General features: G+C 41.3%; 1 protein-coding gene across 1 annotated transcript; it reads left to right on the top strand.

Annotated features, from left to right (window-relative positions):
• Nucleotides 1–469: 469 nt before the first annotated feature.
• PRICKLE1 (prickle planar cell polarity protein 1) lies at nucleotides 470–8,568 on the top strand (the record flags this gene model as incomplete). The annotated part of the gene is made up of 7 exons (XM_080344502.1): nucleotides 470–601; nucleotides 2,827–2,940; nucleotides 3,773–3,910; nucleotides 4,394–4,597; nucleotides 5,162–5,348; nucleotides 5,488–6,351; nucleotides 7,712–8,568. 7 exons carry the CDS (start codon nucleotides 470–472, stop codon nucleotides 8,566–8,568), a joined length of 2,496 nt encoding a protein of 831 aa, XP_080200628.1.
• Nucleotides 8,569–14,815: the final 6,247 nt, after the last annotated feature.

The raw sequence follows: 14,815 nt of genomic DNA, 5'->3' as shown, positions 1-14,815 counted from the left end.
TTGACAACCGGTTGTCGTGTCTTTCATGTTACCAGACTGGTGGTAGCGATGACTTCAGGAAGAGCTTGTGTCATTCCTTTTGTTAATATCTGCCCAGTAAATCTTTACTAGATATAACTACATATAATCTGTGGCGTGAAACAAGCAGAAGTGTCAAAGAAGACAAGTGTTAATATTGGAATACATTGCGGTTGCCAAATGTGGTAGTGTGTGTCTAGTGTTCTGGGGGTTTTTTGAGTAGTTTTGTTTTTATAACTCTTTCAAGCACTTTTGAATTGCTTGTAGCAAGCTGTGATGACACTTCAATAATTTATTGTTCTGGGCAGCACAAGGAACATGAAACTGTTGTAAGATCATTTACACTGATAATTAGTTGTTGCATGTTCAAATTTATTAAAGCTCTGTTAATCTCTTCTTCCAGATCAATTGCTTGATGAGCTGCAGCTGAAATATTTAACACTTCACACTTATGCCATTGGAGATGGAGCCCAAAGCTAATAATCTCATTTTCGGGTGTCAGCGAAGCTCAACATCTGACGATGACTCTGGCTGTGCTATGGAAGAATATGCCTGGGTCCCTCCAGGGCTCAGACCAGAGCAGGTAACAACTCTGCTTCTGCATTTTTAAAATAAGCCTTGTAAGGACTGTTTGAGGGAGTGATACGCTGCTTCTGCAAGTATCATTAAATTATTATAATATAGAAAACTTAAATTTGTCTAGAACTCTTTACTTCTATTCCAATGAGGCTGTGTTTAGAGAGCTTAAAATCCTCACCACTGAGGAATTTTATGTTCCAAAAAAAAGTTCCCAGTCAAGATTTTTGAATAAGTATGTGCCACAGTGGTATGTATTATCAAGTCTAAAAGTAGCATAGAAATTTGCTTTGTCTTTGAAATAAGTTATTAGGTTAAATTAAAGCTCGTGGCATACCTCTTGGCATTGTGCTACTTGGCCCATACTTCCCTGCACTTGTACAGCTCTTTACATAATTAGGCATTTGACATCTAGAACATGTATGTTACTACAGCACACGTAAACGAAAGTGTTCTGTCACTGTGACAAGGAGTAATGCATTTTACGCTTGTTTAAATAGTTGTATTCCATTTGTTCATGCCATGATTTCTCTTGTGCGGTCTCTGGAGTTGATGCTCATGGGCTGGTTGGGCTGTTCCTTCCCCTCTCCCTTTTCTGCTTTGTTTTTTATAATATCATCGTAATTGAAATAGAAGTGAAATTGGTGATGAGCAAGTTTTGATCAAAATGAACCTCTCATAGTATTCATTTACTGGATGATACTGCAACTGTGCTGAAGCTGCGTACTCAGTGTTATCCAGTGTTAAATGGGTAGAGTGGCTTTGTGATGTTTATTAATAGAGGCGGAACAACCCTCCTTCAGCGAGCAAGCTAATACAGTCCATAGTTACAAAGGTGCAGAAGATATCTCTTTTTTGCTATGCAGAGATTCTCTTAATAATGAAAGAAGTATGAAGTAGGAATGGCAAGTAACAAGCTATTTTTAGAGGAACTCTTTTTATCGCTTACTTAAGCATATATAAGAATCCTGATGAATTGTACTTTCAAGTGAACAGCAAGCTAACATTCTGCCAAAATAACTAAATGTCATAAAATATTCTCATAATCCAGCTATATTAAACTCATTAGTGATTCATTTTTGCTAAGAAGAATCACTTGAGAATGGTGCAATAAACTTCAGAAAAGGACATAATGATTCTTCAAAGCTTCACTTTGTACTGCATGTTATCTTTCCTACAGCTTCTTGAAATACAGTCTGTAGTAAGTGGTCTTATAGTAGACTTCTGATGTTTGAATTTTGGTTAAATGAAGACCAAATCACATTTTGTACAACCTTTCCCATACGATTTCGATTGCTTCCTGAGTCCAATGACTGATAACTGCTTCTTTTTCATCTGTCTTGCACACTAAGAAGCTGTTGACCTGAGCAGTATTTAAATCTGTATGACAAGTAATATTTTTGCCAATAGTCAGCTCTTATTTACCGCCCCAGGCCTCGTGACAAGCTGGAAACTGCATAGGAAAAACAATAAATCTGTAGCTGTTCCACAAAAATATTTTTTGCCATTGGGCTTTGTTATAGTGTTCATTACAGCTTTCCTGTCATAATTTTGTTCTGAAAAAAAAAAGTGAAGATTGATAGGTGTGTACATCTAATACTGATTTCTGTATCAAAATCATGTAGCCCCTGAAAATTTCATAGTTAATTTGCATCTGATTGAAATGTGGCTGGATCCAGCCTCCTCCCAAGGGAAGGATGTTTCCTCCTTCTTACCAAAGCCCACATGGAAGCAATGAAAGCTGATGCTTTGGGTGAGCCTGACCAGCGGGAGGCTACAAAACAGCTTTTGTCTCAACAATGTGTAAAATGCAGAGAGCAAATTAAATTTGTTTATACAGTGGCTGTTTTCTGGAAAGCTTCATGCCTTGTGTGGTAAATTGCAGAGGGAAACTTGGAATTTCCACTGGGCTGTTGACCAGCCCTGAAGGGGGTGGGAATAATGAGAACATTAAATGTGCATAATTTATGATACCCCCCTTAATTGTCACTGCAAATTGCATTCCAGAAAAGCAATTCAGCAGCTGGGTGCTGGTTTTATCAGAGACAATTCAGGTTTGCTGAGCTGGTTCATCTGGGTCTCGTATTTTCGGCACAAATACTGTCACAGCTCTAATGTAGCGTAACCTTCTTCCTCCGTAAATGGGACCTGAGATGAAGCAGGAGCTGAAGGACACTTGCAGCGCGTGGGTGACGTGTGTCCCTTGTCTGATCTCTGCTTCCTCCTGGGCAGGTCCAGCTGTATTTCGCCTGCTTGCCAGAAGAGAAGGTCCCTTACGTTAACAGCCCTGGAGAGAAACACCGAATTAAACAGCTTCTCTATCAGCTGCCACCCCACGATAATGAGGTAAATACAGAATTTAGGATGCACCGTTCAGGGCTTACGTCTCCCTGGCAGCTTTTACGTGGCGAGTTACTTACCTGTGTATTTACTACAAGCCTAAACCGTGGTCTGCGGTGGCATCTGACCTGTGAAGCGGCACCGTGTGTACACTGAGCCCATTGTTCAGCTGTCCCCTGGGCGCAGATAAGAGCCGTCTGGGAGGACACTGCCCCTGCCTGTTAGGGAGCCTGGTGTCACTGCCATAAACTTCACACAAGCTGGTTTTATAGTGTTTGCAGCCACCCACCAATTACCAGGGACCTACAAATTCCTGGAATTGCATTGTAGCACACAAAAAGGATGCTTTGTGGTAGTAAAAGGTTTGCATCTCAGATATGCAGTGTAATTTGGAGTAGAAGTGGAAATAACAAACAAGCTCTTTGTAAGGAAAGGGGGCGGGGGTGTCAATACTTAAGATCTTGTGTATACTGCAATACTTAGTTGTGGGCACTTAACCATAAATCTAAAGGACAATGTTGTGGCTGATTTAGGTTCATTCCATTATTTTAGGATAGCAGCAGTTTTGGGTTTGGCTTTTTTAAATCTTATTTCTTGCCTAGACAACTTCCTAGTTAGTATATATACACTTTTTTTTTTTTTTTTTTCCCTGTAACACAAAAATCTTCCTCAGTATTAGTTTTGTATTATGGCGTATTATCTAAATATTAAGACAAGTTGGGAGTGTTTAATGATGATTGCCAGCATGCCTGCTAAATTTCCTGTATATAGGCACGCACTTACTAATCTGTTACTTTGAAAGGTCAGTATTTAAAATCTCCTGTGTTTTCCCTGGAAGGTGAGATACTGCCAGTCTTTAAGTGAAGAAGAAAAGAAGGAACTGCAGATGTTCAGTTCTCAGCGCAAAAAGGAGGCACTCGGCCGAGGCACAATTAAACTGCTCTCCAGAGCAGTGATGCATGCGGTGTGTGAACAGGTAATACTGCTGGTGCCGTGAGCCCATGAGCTGAATAATATAAACCTGTAGTATCTCGATATCACATGTAAGCTTATCCTTACGTCTGAACACACAAACACACACACAAGTATTTTTGAAACTGCTTGTAAACAGAAAGTAGGTACTGCTCGCTTAAGCAAAACACAACCTCTAGTACTAGGTATGAACTGAATCTTTGATATATTTGCTACTCAAAAAAAAGTGTTGCTGACTCATACTGAAGTAACAACAAAGGAAAAACAGGCATATGCTTAAAAATTTTATTATGTATAAAATGGACTTCTATTCACAAAAGTTGATGCACAGATTTTGTCTAGACCAGAATTGAGACTATATTTTTATCTCTTGTCAGAATTTTGGAATAAAATCTGCATATTTAGTTTGGTGTTTTAACTTAATTTAAATGCCAGAAGCGAGTGGTTTGGGATGGGAAGTGTGTTCACTTTCCGGTTTTGTTCCTAGTGTGGTACAAAAGTTAACGGCGGTGAAGTTGCAGTTTTCGCCTCGCGAGCTGGGCCCGGCGTGTGCTGGCACCCCGCGTGTTTCGTGTGCTTCACGTGTAACGAGCTGCTCGTTGACCTTATCTACTTCTACCAAGATGGAAAAATTCACTGTGGCAGACACCACGCTGAACTTCTCAAACCTCGATGTTCAGCCTGTGATGAGGTAAATAGTTCACATTTTACAGCCAATCTACACAGCTGCTGTTGTTCAGTTAACAAACTGCATCAATTACTTGAGCAATTAGTAACTTCACATGCATTCACTTAAAAAGTAAGGACTCTGGTGCATAGACGTGTTTGAAAGCTGAGGGGTGTCTAATTTCTTGTCAAACTGGCAATATTACAAGCAATGTGATGGTATTTAGAAAGCACATACCTGTTGGTATTTAGAATTTAATCTTGCAGATTGAATTAGAAACAGCATCTGTACAAATATATCAAAACCTCGTCTTGATAGCAGCTTCTTTAATTGTTGAGATCTTAGGTTCTTGTTTATTTTTTTGCTTTGAAAAGTACAGGTTTTCTTAATTCTTTCCTGTTTAAGGAATGATTAGAATGCCACAGCTGCTATGGGAGATCATTGTTTCTATCTTGATATTCAAAAGGCAGCTAAATAAAACATAAATTTAGTGCATGAAATGCACAAATAGGATATTTGGTTTGCTCTGAGTCACAAGGTGAGGTTTGGGCTGTTTTAACTAAAAGTCTACTTTTTGTCTCTGAAAAGATCATTTTTGCTGATGAGTGCACGGAAGCTGAGGGTCGCCACTGGCACATGAAGCACTTCTGTTGTCTCGAGTGTGAAACAATCCTGGGTGGACAGAGATACATCATGAAGGATGGGCGACCGTTCTGCTGTAACTGCTTTGAGTCTCTTTATGCAGAATACTGTGAGACCTGTGGGGAACATATTGGTAAGTATGTCCTTTTTAAGCATTCAACTTACACATAAAGGGAAAGCCAAGTTATGAAATAACTTCTCATTCCCAAAGTGTGGATTGTGCAAATTACTTTTTGGACAAACCCAAAGTATTGCTTTTTCTCCCGTTCTAGGTGTTGACCATGCTCAGATGACCTATGACGGGCAGCACTGGCACGCCACAGAGACTTGCTTTTCTTGTGCTCAGTGCAAGACATCTCTGCTTGGCTGCCCCTTCCTCCCAAAGCAGGGGCAGATTTATTGTTCCAAAACCTGCAGCTTGGGAGAGGATGTTCATGCCTCTGACTCTTCTGATTCTGCATTCCAGTCTGCTCGATCCAGAGATTCCAGGAGGAGTGTTCGCATGGGAAAAAGCAGCCGGTCAGCCGACCAGTGCCGCCAGTCTCTCCTCCTGTCACCAGCCCTCAACTACAAATTTCCCGGCCTTTCAGGCAATGCCGATGATACTCTTTCTCGGAAGCTGGAGGACTTAAGCCTTTCAAGGGAAGAGGCAAGCTTTGTTAATGAAGACTTCTGGAAGGGAAGAGTAGAGCAAGAAATGCCAGAAGACCCTGAAGAATGGGCTGAACATGAAGACTACATGACTCAGCTTCTTCTGAAGTTTGGTGATAAAAGCCTCTTCCAGCAGCCCGCTGAAGTAGACCTTAGGTCAAGTGAACACTGGATTTCTGACAGCATGGTCAAGAGCAAGTTGGACTTGAAAAAAAATAACCCAAGCCTAGCAAGTAAGAAGTATCAGTCAGACATGTACTGGGCCCAGTCACAAGATGGCTTGGGTGACTCTGCATACGGCAGCCACCCAGGCCCTGCCAGCAGCAGGAAAATCCAGGAGCTAGACATGGAACATGGCGCTTCAGGATACAAACACGACCAAACACCGTGGTATGGAGGTTCACTTGAATGTTTGTCTGACCTAAAACAGCAAGAACAAAGTGTTCGAGACTCAATGGATTCTTTGGCTTTGTCTAACATAACAGGTAATGGGGGAAACGATGGATGGTTTTGGCAGAGAGGTCAACCAAAGCATGCTTGTTGGAATATTTTGAACTAAGACTTTTCACATGTGATTTCTAAAAAGCTGTAGTAGCAAGAGATGCATGTAAACTAGGCAATAGCTTTTATCAAGCACATATTTTTCCATAAGATACATTTCTGCTACTAAAATTCTATTTATTCTCCTTTCCTTTTGAATTCTCTTTGCTTACAACAAAAAAATCCATAATGGTAAACAGAGGAAAACCAGAGTCTTGAACTGTGCATATAGAAACCACAGCTTTAAGCAAATGTAGGTTTCTTTTTCTCTCTACTTTAAGTACCAGAAGTTGCATTATAGACTAGGATTAAAGATAATTTGCAAAGCAGTTTAGGTAGTTTCCTGATTTGCTTGTAAAAATATGTAGAAAATCTGAAAGGATGGTACGCTTCTTAGCAGTTGGAAATAAGGTTTATGAGATTATATCTTTCTCCATTGACTAAAGAGATTGTGATAATCCACTTTTATGAACATCCTTGTCAAACATGATTGAAATTAGCCAAAGGGATAAAAGTCAGATAGACATACAAGTGTTTGTATGTTAACCTTCCTTTCCTATTTCCCTACAAAAAACCCCAAGCATGAGAGTTAGGTATGAGACACCCATTGTAAAAGTTGTCCTGTCCTCTTCTCCACTCCTTTCCTTCTGTAGCCTGAATTCTTGTGGCTGCTCAGGTAGGCCGGGCCCAGCCACCCGCTGCGCTGCCCGAGCAGTGAGGAGGGACCTTGGTTCAGGGGCACGGGAGGAGGAGGAACTAGAGGTGTCACACTGGGAATGTCACAGGGCAGATGACATTGTTGTTGTGGGAATGAAGGGTTGTTGGACACAAACCCGGAGTAAAGCAGGCCAGCTTACTGCTGATGAGCTTTGGAGGGTAAGGATCCTTCTTCAGGAGGTAGTAAGCCTGGCTTTCCTGTAGCAACAGCTGGAATATTGAATTTAGCGATACCAGAAATATGAACTATTTTAGCCTTAAAAATGGCAAGGACAGACTGTAGAATAATTTTAAGTAATGATTTCTTTTTTCTTAGAGGCTTAGCTGTACGCACATTAGAGCTATTTAAAAATTTTAGACTCATTAAACTTTTTCCGCTCTTGCTGTCCTAATGTTAGCTAATTCTTTGGTAACCAGAGCTAGTACTTAAGTATTTCAAGTCAAAACAAAGCTTATTCTTCTCTTGGTAAGAGTTCCAAACCCCACTAATATGGTCTGCTTTACTGAAATGTTTAATATCTTGTTATAATACTTATCTCTTTGATAGTCCTCTCATTTCTTTTCCTCCTTTTTCCACCTCCACCACAGGGGCTTCAATGGATGGAGAAGGCAAGCCACGGCCATCTCTCTATTCTTTGCAAACTTTCCAAGAACTGGAGGTAGAGGACTGTGAGAAGATGAGCAACATGGGCACCCTGAATTCTTCAATGCTCCACCGGAGCACAGAGTCCTTGAAGAGTCTGAGCTCAGAGCTGTGCCAGGAAAAGGTCTTGCCGGAGGAAAAGCCAGTGCATATGCCTGTACTGAGAAGATCTAAATCCCAGTCTAGACCACAGCAAGTGAAGTTTTCAGATGACGTTATTGATAATGGAAGTTATGAGAATGTTGAAATACGTCAGCCTCCAATGAGTGAAAGGACTCGCAGGCGTGTTTACCATTTTGAGGAGCGTGGAAATCGACCTTCTCACCATCGCAGAAGAAGCAGGAAGTCTCGTTCAGATAATGCACTTAACTTGGCTGCAGAAAGAAGATGCTCCCCAAGAGAGAGATTTCGTTATTACTCCCCTCAGGATCATGAAAAATTTATTCAAAATAGAAGCTCACGGGAGATTCGGGCGTATATTCAAAATGCGGAGCTGTATGGACAGTATGCCCACACTAGGTCTGATTATGCACTGCGGAATCAGGTGGTTGATAAATTTTTTGGATTGTATGGTGAGGAAGATGACTCCTGGTGTTCAACGTCATCCTCATCATCCGATTCTGAAGAGGAAGGATATTTTCTAGGACAACCAATTCCACAGCCACGATCACTGAGATATCCATACTATACAGATGACCTTTCTAGTCCAACTACTGCGTTATCTAGTTCTCAGTTTGGGCAAAGGACAACCAAATCAAAGAAGAAGAGGGGACACAAAGGAAAAAATTGCATCATTTCTTAATTTGTTTTAACATGGGAAGACCAGTCAACTCTGTAGCTACAGTCTGAATCACATCTTTTTATATTGATAATTATACTTAAGCAAATTGCTAAGGTTCTTAACGCTTTGCCAGTGTAAATGATAACCCTGCCAAAGTTTACATTGTACAAGTAACATTCAGAAGTGTCACCACGCCAACTGATGATCTGCTCGGATATTGCTAGGTTTACATATTATGTATCAGCTGTCAAAATACTGTTGTTGCGGTTCTTGATACAGACTTTGTGTAGACATTTTATTTCATGCGCGCTATTCACCTATGTTGAATTATCTGAGAGGGGGATTCAACAAAGATCCATTAATAAAATCGTCAGTCCTGTGCTGTAGCTATATCCACACAGGGTGATCTTTGACTTTTTCCTCATACTGCCAAGAAAGAGAAGGCTCTATACTGTGCCATTTCTTCATTGATAAAGCTCACTCTTTTTCCTTCAAATTTCCCTCTGAAAAATGGATTTTTTAATTTGGGAAAACACTCCTTTTCCAAAGAGTCCACTCTTAAGCAGGCAAAAATTAGAACTGAAATGCTTGAGGCCTTGATAAATCCTAAAGCAGCTGTAAATGGTTTATACATTTAACTTTCGTGGGTTTCCCTCCACATTTTTTTAAGAACTCCATCCCTTTTGTGCCTGTTTAAGGGAAGATATTAATTCAGATGCCAGAACTGGACTTAGCTGCCAATGAGCGGTGATGTTCTTTATGCCATGCCCCCCACACCCCAGCAGCGAAAGGTACAACTGCTGGAGTCCTTTGCTCAGGCATGTAACCCCATTTAAGTTAATGAATCTACTTACGTAACAAATACTTTCATAAGGGCTTAAAGGATTAGGCTCCAGAATTGTGTCTTTTCAAATGCATTATCCAGGTTTTAAAATATATTAGCTGCAATTCTAAATCAAAAAACATTGATATTTATAATGTAGTATTTCATAGGCTTAAATGTATTCATAATTTAACAGTGCAAATACTAATGTACATATTGTACAGTTAAAATTTTAAAAGCTGAATATTTTTATATCCCTGAATTTGGAGAAGTTTGTTACAATATCAAACTAGATTTGTTAGGGGTTTAACAGCAGCGTTATGGATGAAATATTGCTTGTATTTTAGTCAGGGGTTTTAAGTTGAAAATATTGAAAAAATGTTTAGTGCAAAACAGCTTAATTTTGTCTACTAGGTATTAAAAGCTCTGTATGCATGGTGGGGCTATGTAAATACTCTCTAAACTATGGCCCTCTTAATCTTGCAAGTGTTATTTATGGGTCAAGCAAAATGTAAACTATATAAATGTAAAAACCACACAAGCCTGGAATATATCAGTACAACAAATATGCAACTCCTGTGGATGTGGATTTTTTTATTGCTGTTCCCCTCCTTTCCCAAAAATAGTTTCTGAAGTTCACCTACATAAAGGAAGAGACATGCTAAGTGGTTCTAGAAGGCAAGGTGACAAAAAACTACAAAGTAGTAGGTAATCTCAGAAGTTGCCTTAAACACATACATGGCACAGGAGCTATTTTAATAGTAAGCTTATTACAGTGTTCTAGATAAAGGGTAGAAATTTGTTACTTGAATTAACAATGACACACACCAATTAAAATAGTACGTGCTAAAGCCATTGGCTTTCTGACCACCTCAAGATAATTAGTGAAATAAAAGGTGCTTCTTACCAGAAAAGCCTGGCAAATTGAACTAAGCTGCCCTTCTTGAGGATACAGAAGTTTTGGGATAAAAGCAGCTATAAGAAGGGGATGGAACGGAAACACGCATATTGGCTTGCACCAAAGAAAATGAAGCTGTTGCTAAGGCTAAATCAAACCAGCAGTTACTTGCTTGTGTTTTTCAGGGTAAAATAAGCAAAAGATCCTTTACTCCCAGAGGTGGTATGCACCATATAAGTCACTTTTCTAGTACAAACAAGTCTTGTGTACATGAAAGCTGATCAAAGTAATACCGTGCTACATCCATGGGCCAACGGGCGGCGGGTGGGACGCTTCCAGCTGGCGGGCTGCCTGGTGGCTGAGGCAGCCTTTGCTTTCCCAGCGGCCAAACGCCTGTTGTGCTTCAGTACAGCACAGCCACCAGGCTGCCAGGACCTCCAGGATGGGAGGAGAGATGCTGAATTGTTGATGTGTTCCCCAGGACACTCAAACAATGGTTGGGACCTTCTGTTCTTACCTGCGTTTCCAAATACGGGGAACCAGGATCCTGAGAAATGAAATGCTCTGTCTGCTTGCTACTGCTGTGTCCTTCTTGGAGCAAGAAGTGTCTCCACCAGCAGTTCTTCAGGTTTTACACCATCTTCTGAGATGCAGCATATGTACTCTCCCAAAGTGCAATGTCTTACAGAGTATTAGATGACAAAAGCTCTGTGTTGACTGTTAGTGGCCTCTCAATACTTTTAAAAACACTATTCGACACAGATCTCTTAAAGTGTGTCGTTTACAAACTATCTGCAGAGTTAACTTCCACATAACTTCCCTCTAAACCTCAAAATAAACTAGTTGAAAGATGTATTTCTTTTCCTATGCACTTAAACAAAACCCAAGCATAACTCAGGGCTAGAGGTGCCATTGCTGGGGCACAGTGAACTCTGCTGCTGCAAGCGCTCCGGGTAATTCTAAATGAGTGATGTAAATAATAACACTTCCCCGCTCCCACCGCCAATTTTTATACCGATATTTTTCAGCTGGAAGCTTTGGCAGAGGATAGAGACCTTTCCTTGTCCTCAGGTTTACTCAGGAAAAATTTAGAGGCACATTTGCTTGTGCAAGGGGGTAACAGACCTCCCTCCCATCCATAGTGCTGCTTTTCCTCCAGACCAGACTCAGCCAAGGAAGGCACAGTTTGCACAACATGGTGTTGCCTTCAGAAACTGTGCTCCAGTGGTGCTGAGCGGCTTGTTCAGAGCTAGTTGAGGTACCTCTGCTCTGAGGGACGCACATCACCCTTACTTGTGCTGGGTTGCAGGACCACAAGTCATTAAGAGCATTAGAAAATGTTTAGAAAGTTTTGTTTTGCTGAGGAATGGGCTGGGAAGAGACATTCGTGTGAGGGAAGAATAACAAATACTTGTAACCACACAATAAAAGAGGGACTAACTCCTATTTTCATCCACTTTAAAAATGAAAATCTAAGTTTAAAGATAAGTATACAATTTTGTTTACTTTTTTCAGCTTGACATAAAAGATTCCTTCTTCATTATTTTTGACCACTCCTTATGAGAAGTGTTTCTAATTGGTTCTTCCACCTTAAATATAAAGAGAGTGGTATGCGATACAGTATCTGCTAACAGCACAAGACTCAGATACAGTTACCAAAGCTGTAAATCCTGTTTTGTGTTATTAGCAGTACTTTTGTATTCCAAGTGGAGCTTATACCCTGGTAGGCACCTAGTATCACACAGCTGCTCACTCACTCCCCCCCACACCCCTTGCTGGGATGGAGGGAGAATTGAAAGGGTAAAAGTCAGAAAACTAGTGGTTAAAATAAGGACAACTTAATAGGTTAACAAATGAACAAAAAAGCCAAGTGATACTAAAAACCCCAGTTGCTCACCAGCAGCCAATCAATACCCAGCCAGCCCCTGAGCAGCAGCAGCCCCAGCAAACTTTTGCCAGCCCCAGCCCAAATTTTATTGCTGAGCCTGATGTCACATGGTGTGGAATATCCCTTTGGTCAGTTGGGGTCAGCTGTCCCAGCTGTGTCCCCTCCCAACTTCTTGTGCACCCCAGACCACTCACTGCTGGGTGGTGCGAGGAGCAGAAAAGGCCTTGACTCTATGAGCACTGCTCAGCAGTAACTGAAACATCCCTGTGTTATCAACACCATTTCCAACACAAATCCAAAATATAGCCCCATACCAGCTACTACAACCAAAATTAACTGTACAACCTTCATCATACTGAGAAATATTAGGGCTGTACATTATACTTATGCTCATCGAAAGAAGAAACCTTGCACAGAAAACAGGGTCACAAGGAACTGGACCTTCTCCAATACGTGGCATTAGCTCCTTTCATATCCATCGCAGTTTTATCGCTGATTTTTACCCTAACTGCTCACGGTGCCACTCCAAGCTGCCAGCTCACCCGGTGAAACTACAGATCTGTTCAGAACTGCTCCAGCCTTGGCAGGTAACACTCAATTTCCATCCTCCTTTCCTTCTTTTTCCTCTTTCTTCCCTTTATATTCTTTTAAGAGTATCGGCACACTAAGGAGTGCTAGGAGTAAGGGTTTTTTTTCAGGAGTTCTTAAGGGAACAAAGAAAATCAATTCCTCCAGCACAGCATCTGGTTACTCCCACCAATGCTCTTCCTACCCCCTTCTAGGAGCCCCATCAAGACTGTCCACGAGAGCAAGGACAACTTTTCACTTTCACATAAAATAAATCCAAAGTATATGTTTGTTTCTGCAAGAAGGAAGACTAAAAGCCATATTTCTTGCTTAAATTAAGGGATTGGCATAATATTTTACTTACATCAACAGAAAGCATACATCAGAAAAGGTTAAATGTGAACACTCAACATAATGACCAGCATTAAGTGTAAACCAGTTACTTATCACTCATGAATGTGAATTAAAACTTCAACAGAAATAGCAGTTATAAAAATTCAAATGACTCCTTAGCTCATCAGTAAAATTTAATCCATTAAAAAAAAAAAAGACTACATGAGGTTGGTGGACAGTCACCAGTGAGGTTCTCCAGGGCTCAATTTTAGGGCCACTGCTCTTTAATGTTTTTAAAAATGACATAGACACAGGACGTCAAATGTACATGAAGTAAGTCTGCTGATGATACCGAACTAGAGGAGCTATGGACTCCCTCAAGGGCAGAGGGGCCTTGCAGAGATCTGGGAAGCCCAGAGAGCTGTGCAATCACCAAATGTACGAAATTTAACAAGAGCACATGCCAGATTTTCCACCTGAGCTGGGATAATCAATCCCGGTTATATGTACAAATGCCCACGGAAAGACATCTGGGGGTTCTGGTTGATGGCAAGTCAAACATGAGCCAACAGTGTGCCCTGGCAGCCAGGAGGCCAACCGTGCCCTGGGTGCATCCAGCACAGCATTGCAGCCGGGCAGGGAGGTGATTGTCCCGCTCTGCTCTGCACCTGGAGCACTGTGTGCAGTTCTGGGCACCTCAGTATAAGAAGAACATCAAACTATCACATTGTGTCCAGAGGAGGGTGACCAAGATGGTAAAAGGTCTTGAGGGAAAGACTGGCAAGGAATGGCTGAGGTCACTTGGCTTGGAGAAGAGAAGGCTGAGGGGTGACCTCATCACAGTCTGCAGCTTCCTCAAGGGGGGCAGCAGAGAGGGAGGTGCTCATCTCCTCCCTCTGGTGACCAGCAACAGGACACAAGGAAATGGAATGAGGCTGCATCAGAGGAATGTCAGGTTGGACATTAGGAAAAGGTTCTTCACCAAAAGACTGGTTGGTCACTGGAACAGGCTTCCCAGGGCAGTGGTCACAGCACTGTCAGAGTTCAAGGAGCATCTGGATGATGCTCTTAGTCATATGGTTTAGTTTTAGGTAGTGCTGCAAGCAGCAGGGATTTGGATGGAATGTTCCTTATGGGTCCTTTCCAACTTGGGATATTCTATGATGCTGTGACTATAAGCTCAGGTCTTACTTTACAGAAAAACACTTGAAAAATCAGTTACTTATATCATATTAAATTTAATCAGGCTTCTAACAAAGGAAATTCCTAACAAACTGTACAGTAATAATGGACATTTTTAATAAAAAATATATTAAACATTATTTCAGTATTTCTTTTGGTAGCATTGCTAGCCCAAAGCAGAAACTCTGATGTAACAAATGCTCTCGGTCCTGTAAGCAAGTGGTGAAGCGCTGTAGTTACGCTTCTGCCCTGTGGTTTCATGACTGATCTCAGTGAACCAGGCTGTTGCCAGAAGAGGTGGGTCAGGTCTAGCTACTGTGCCACAACACAGCAGGTTGCCTCTCCTCCTCTCTCTCCCTCCCCAAATTAGCATCCTCTAGGATCCATGAGCTGATTCCCACCCACTGCGCAGCCCACACAATCCAGCTGCCAACAAGGTAAGTTGCAGGTCATCTCCTTTGAGTAAGGTGAAGTCTTAGAAATCAACAAAAGCCAACTGCAAAACCACACCCTACTGACATTAAAACTAATCAGGCATCTCAGGAATCCAACATAACACATATTTAATGTACCATAT

The sequence above is a fragment of the Nesoenas mayeri genome (genome assembly GCF_963082525.1).
Source record: "Nesoenas mayeri genome assembly, chromosome: 1".
NCBI classification, from domain to species: domain Eukaryota; kingdom Metazoa; phylum Chordata; class Aves; order Columbiformes; family Columbidae; genus Nesoenas; species Nesoenas mayeri.
This window is presented reverse-complemented; position numbering and strand designations above follow the sequence as displayed.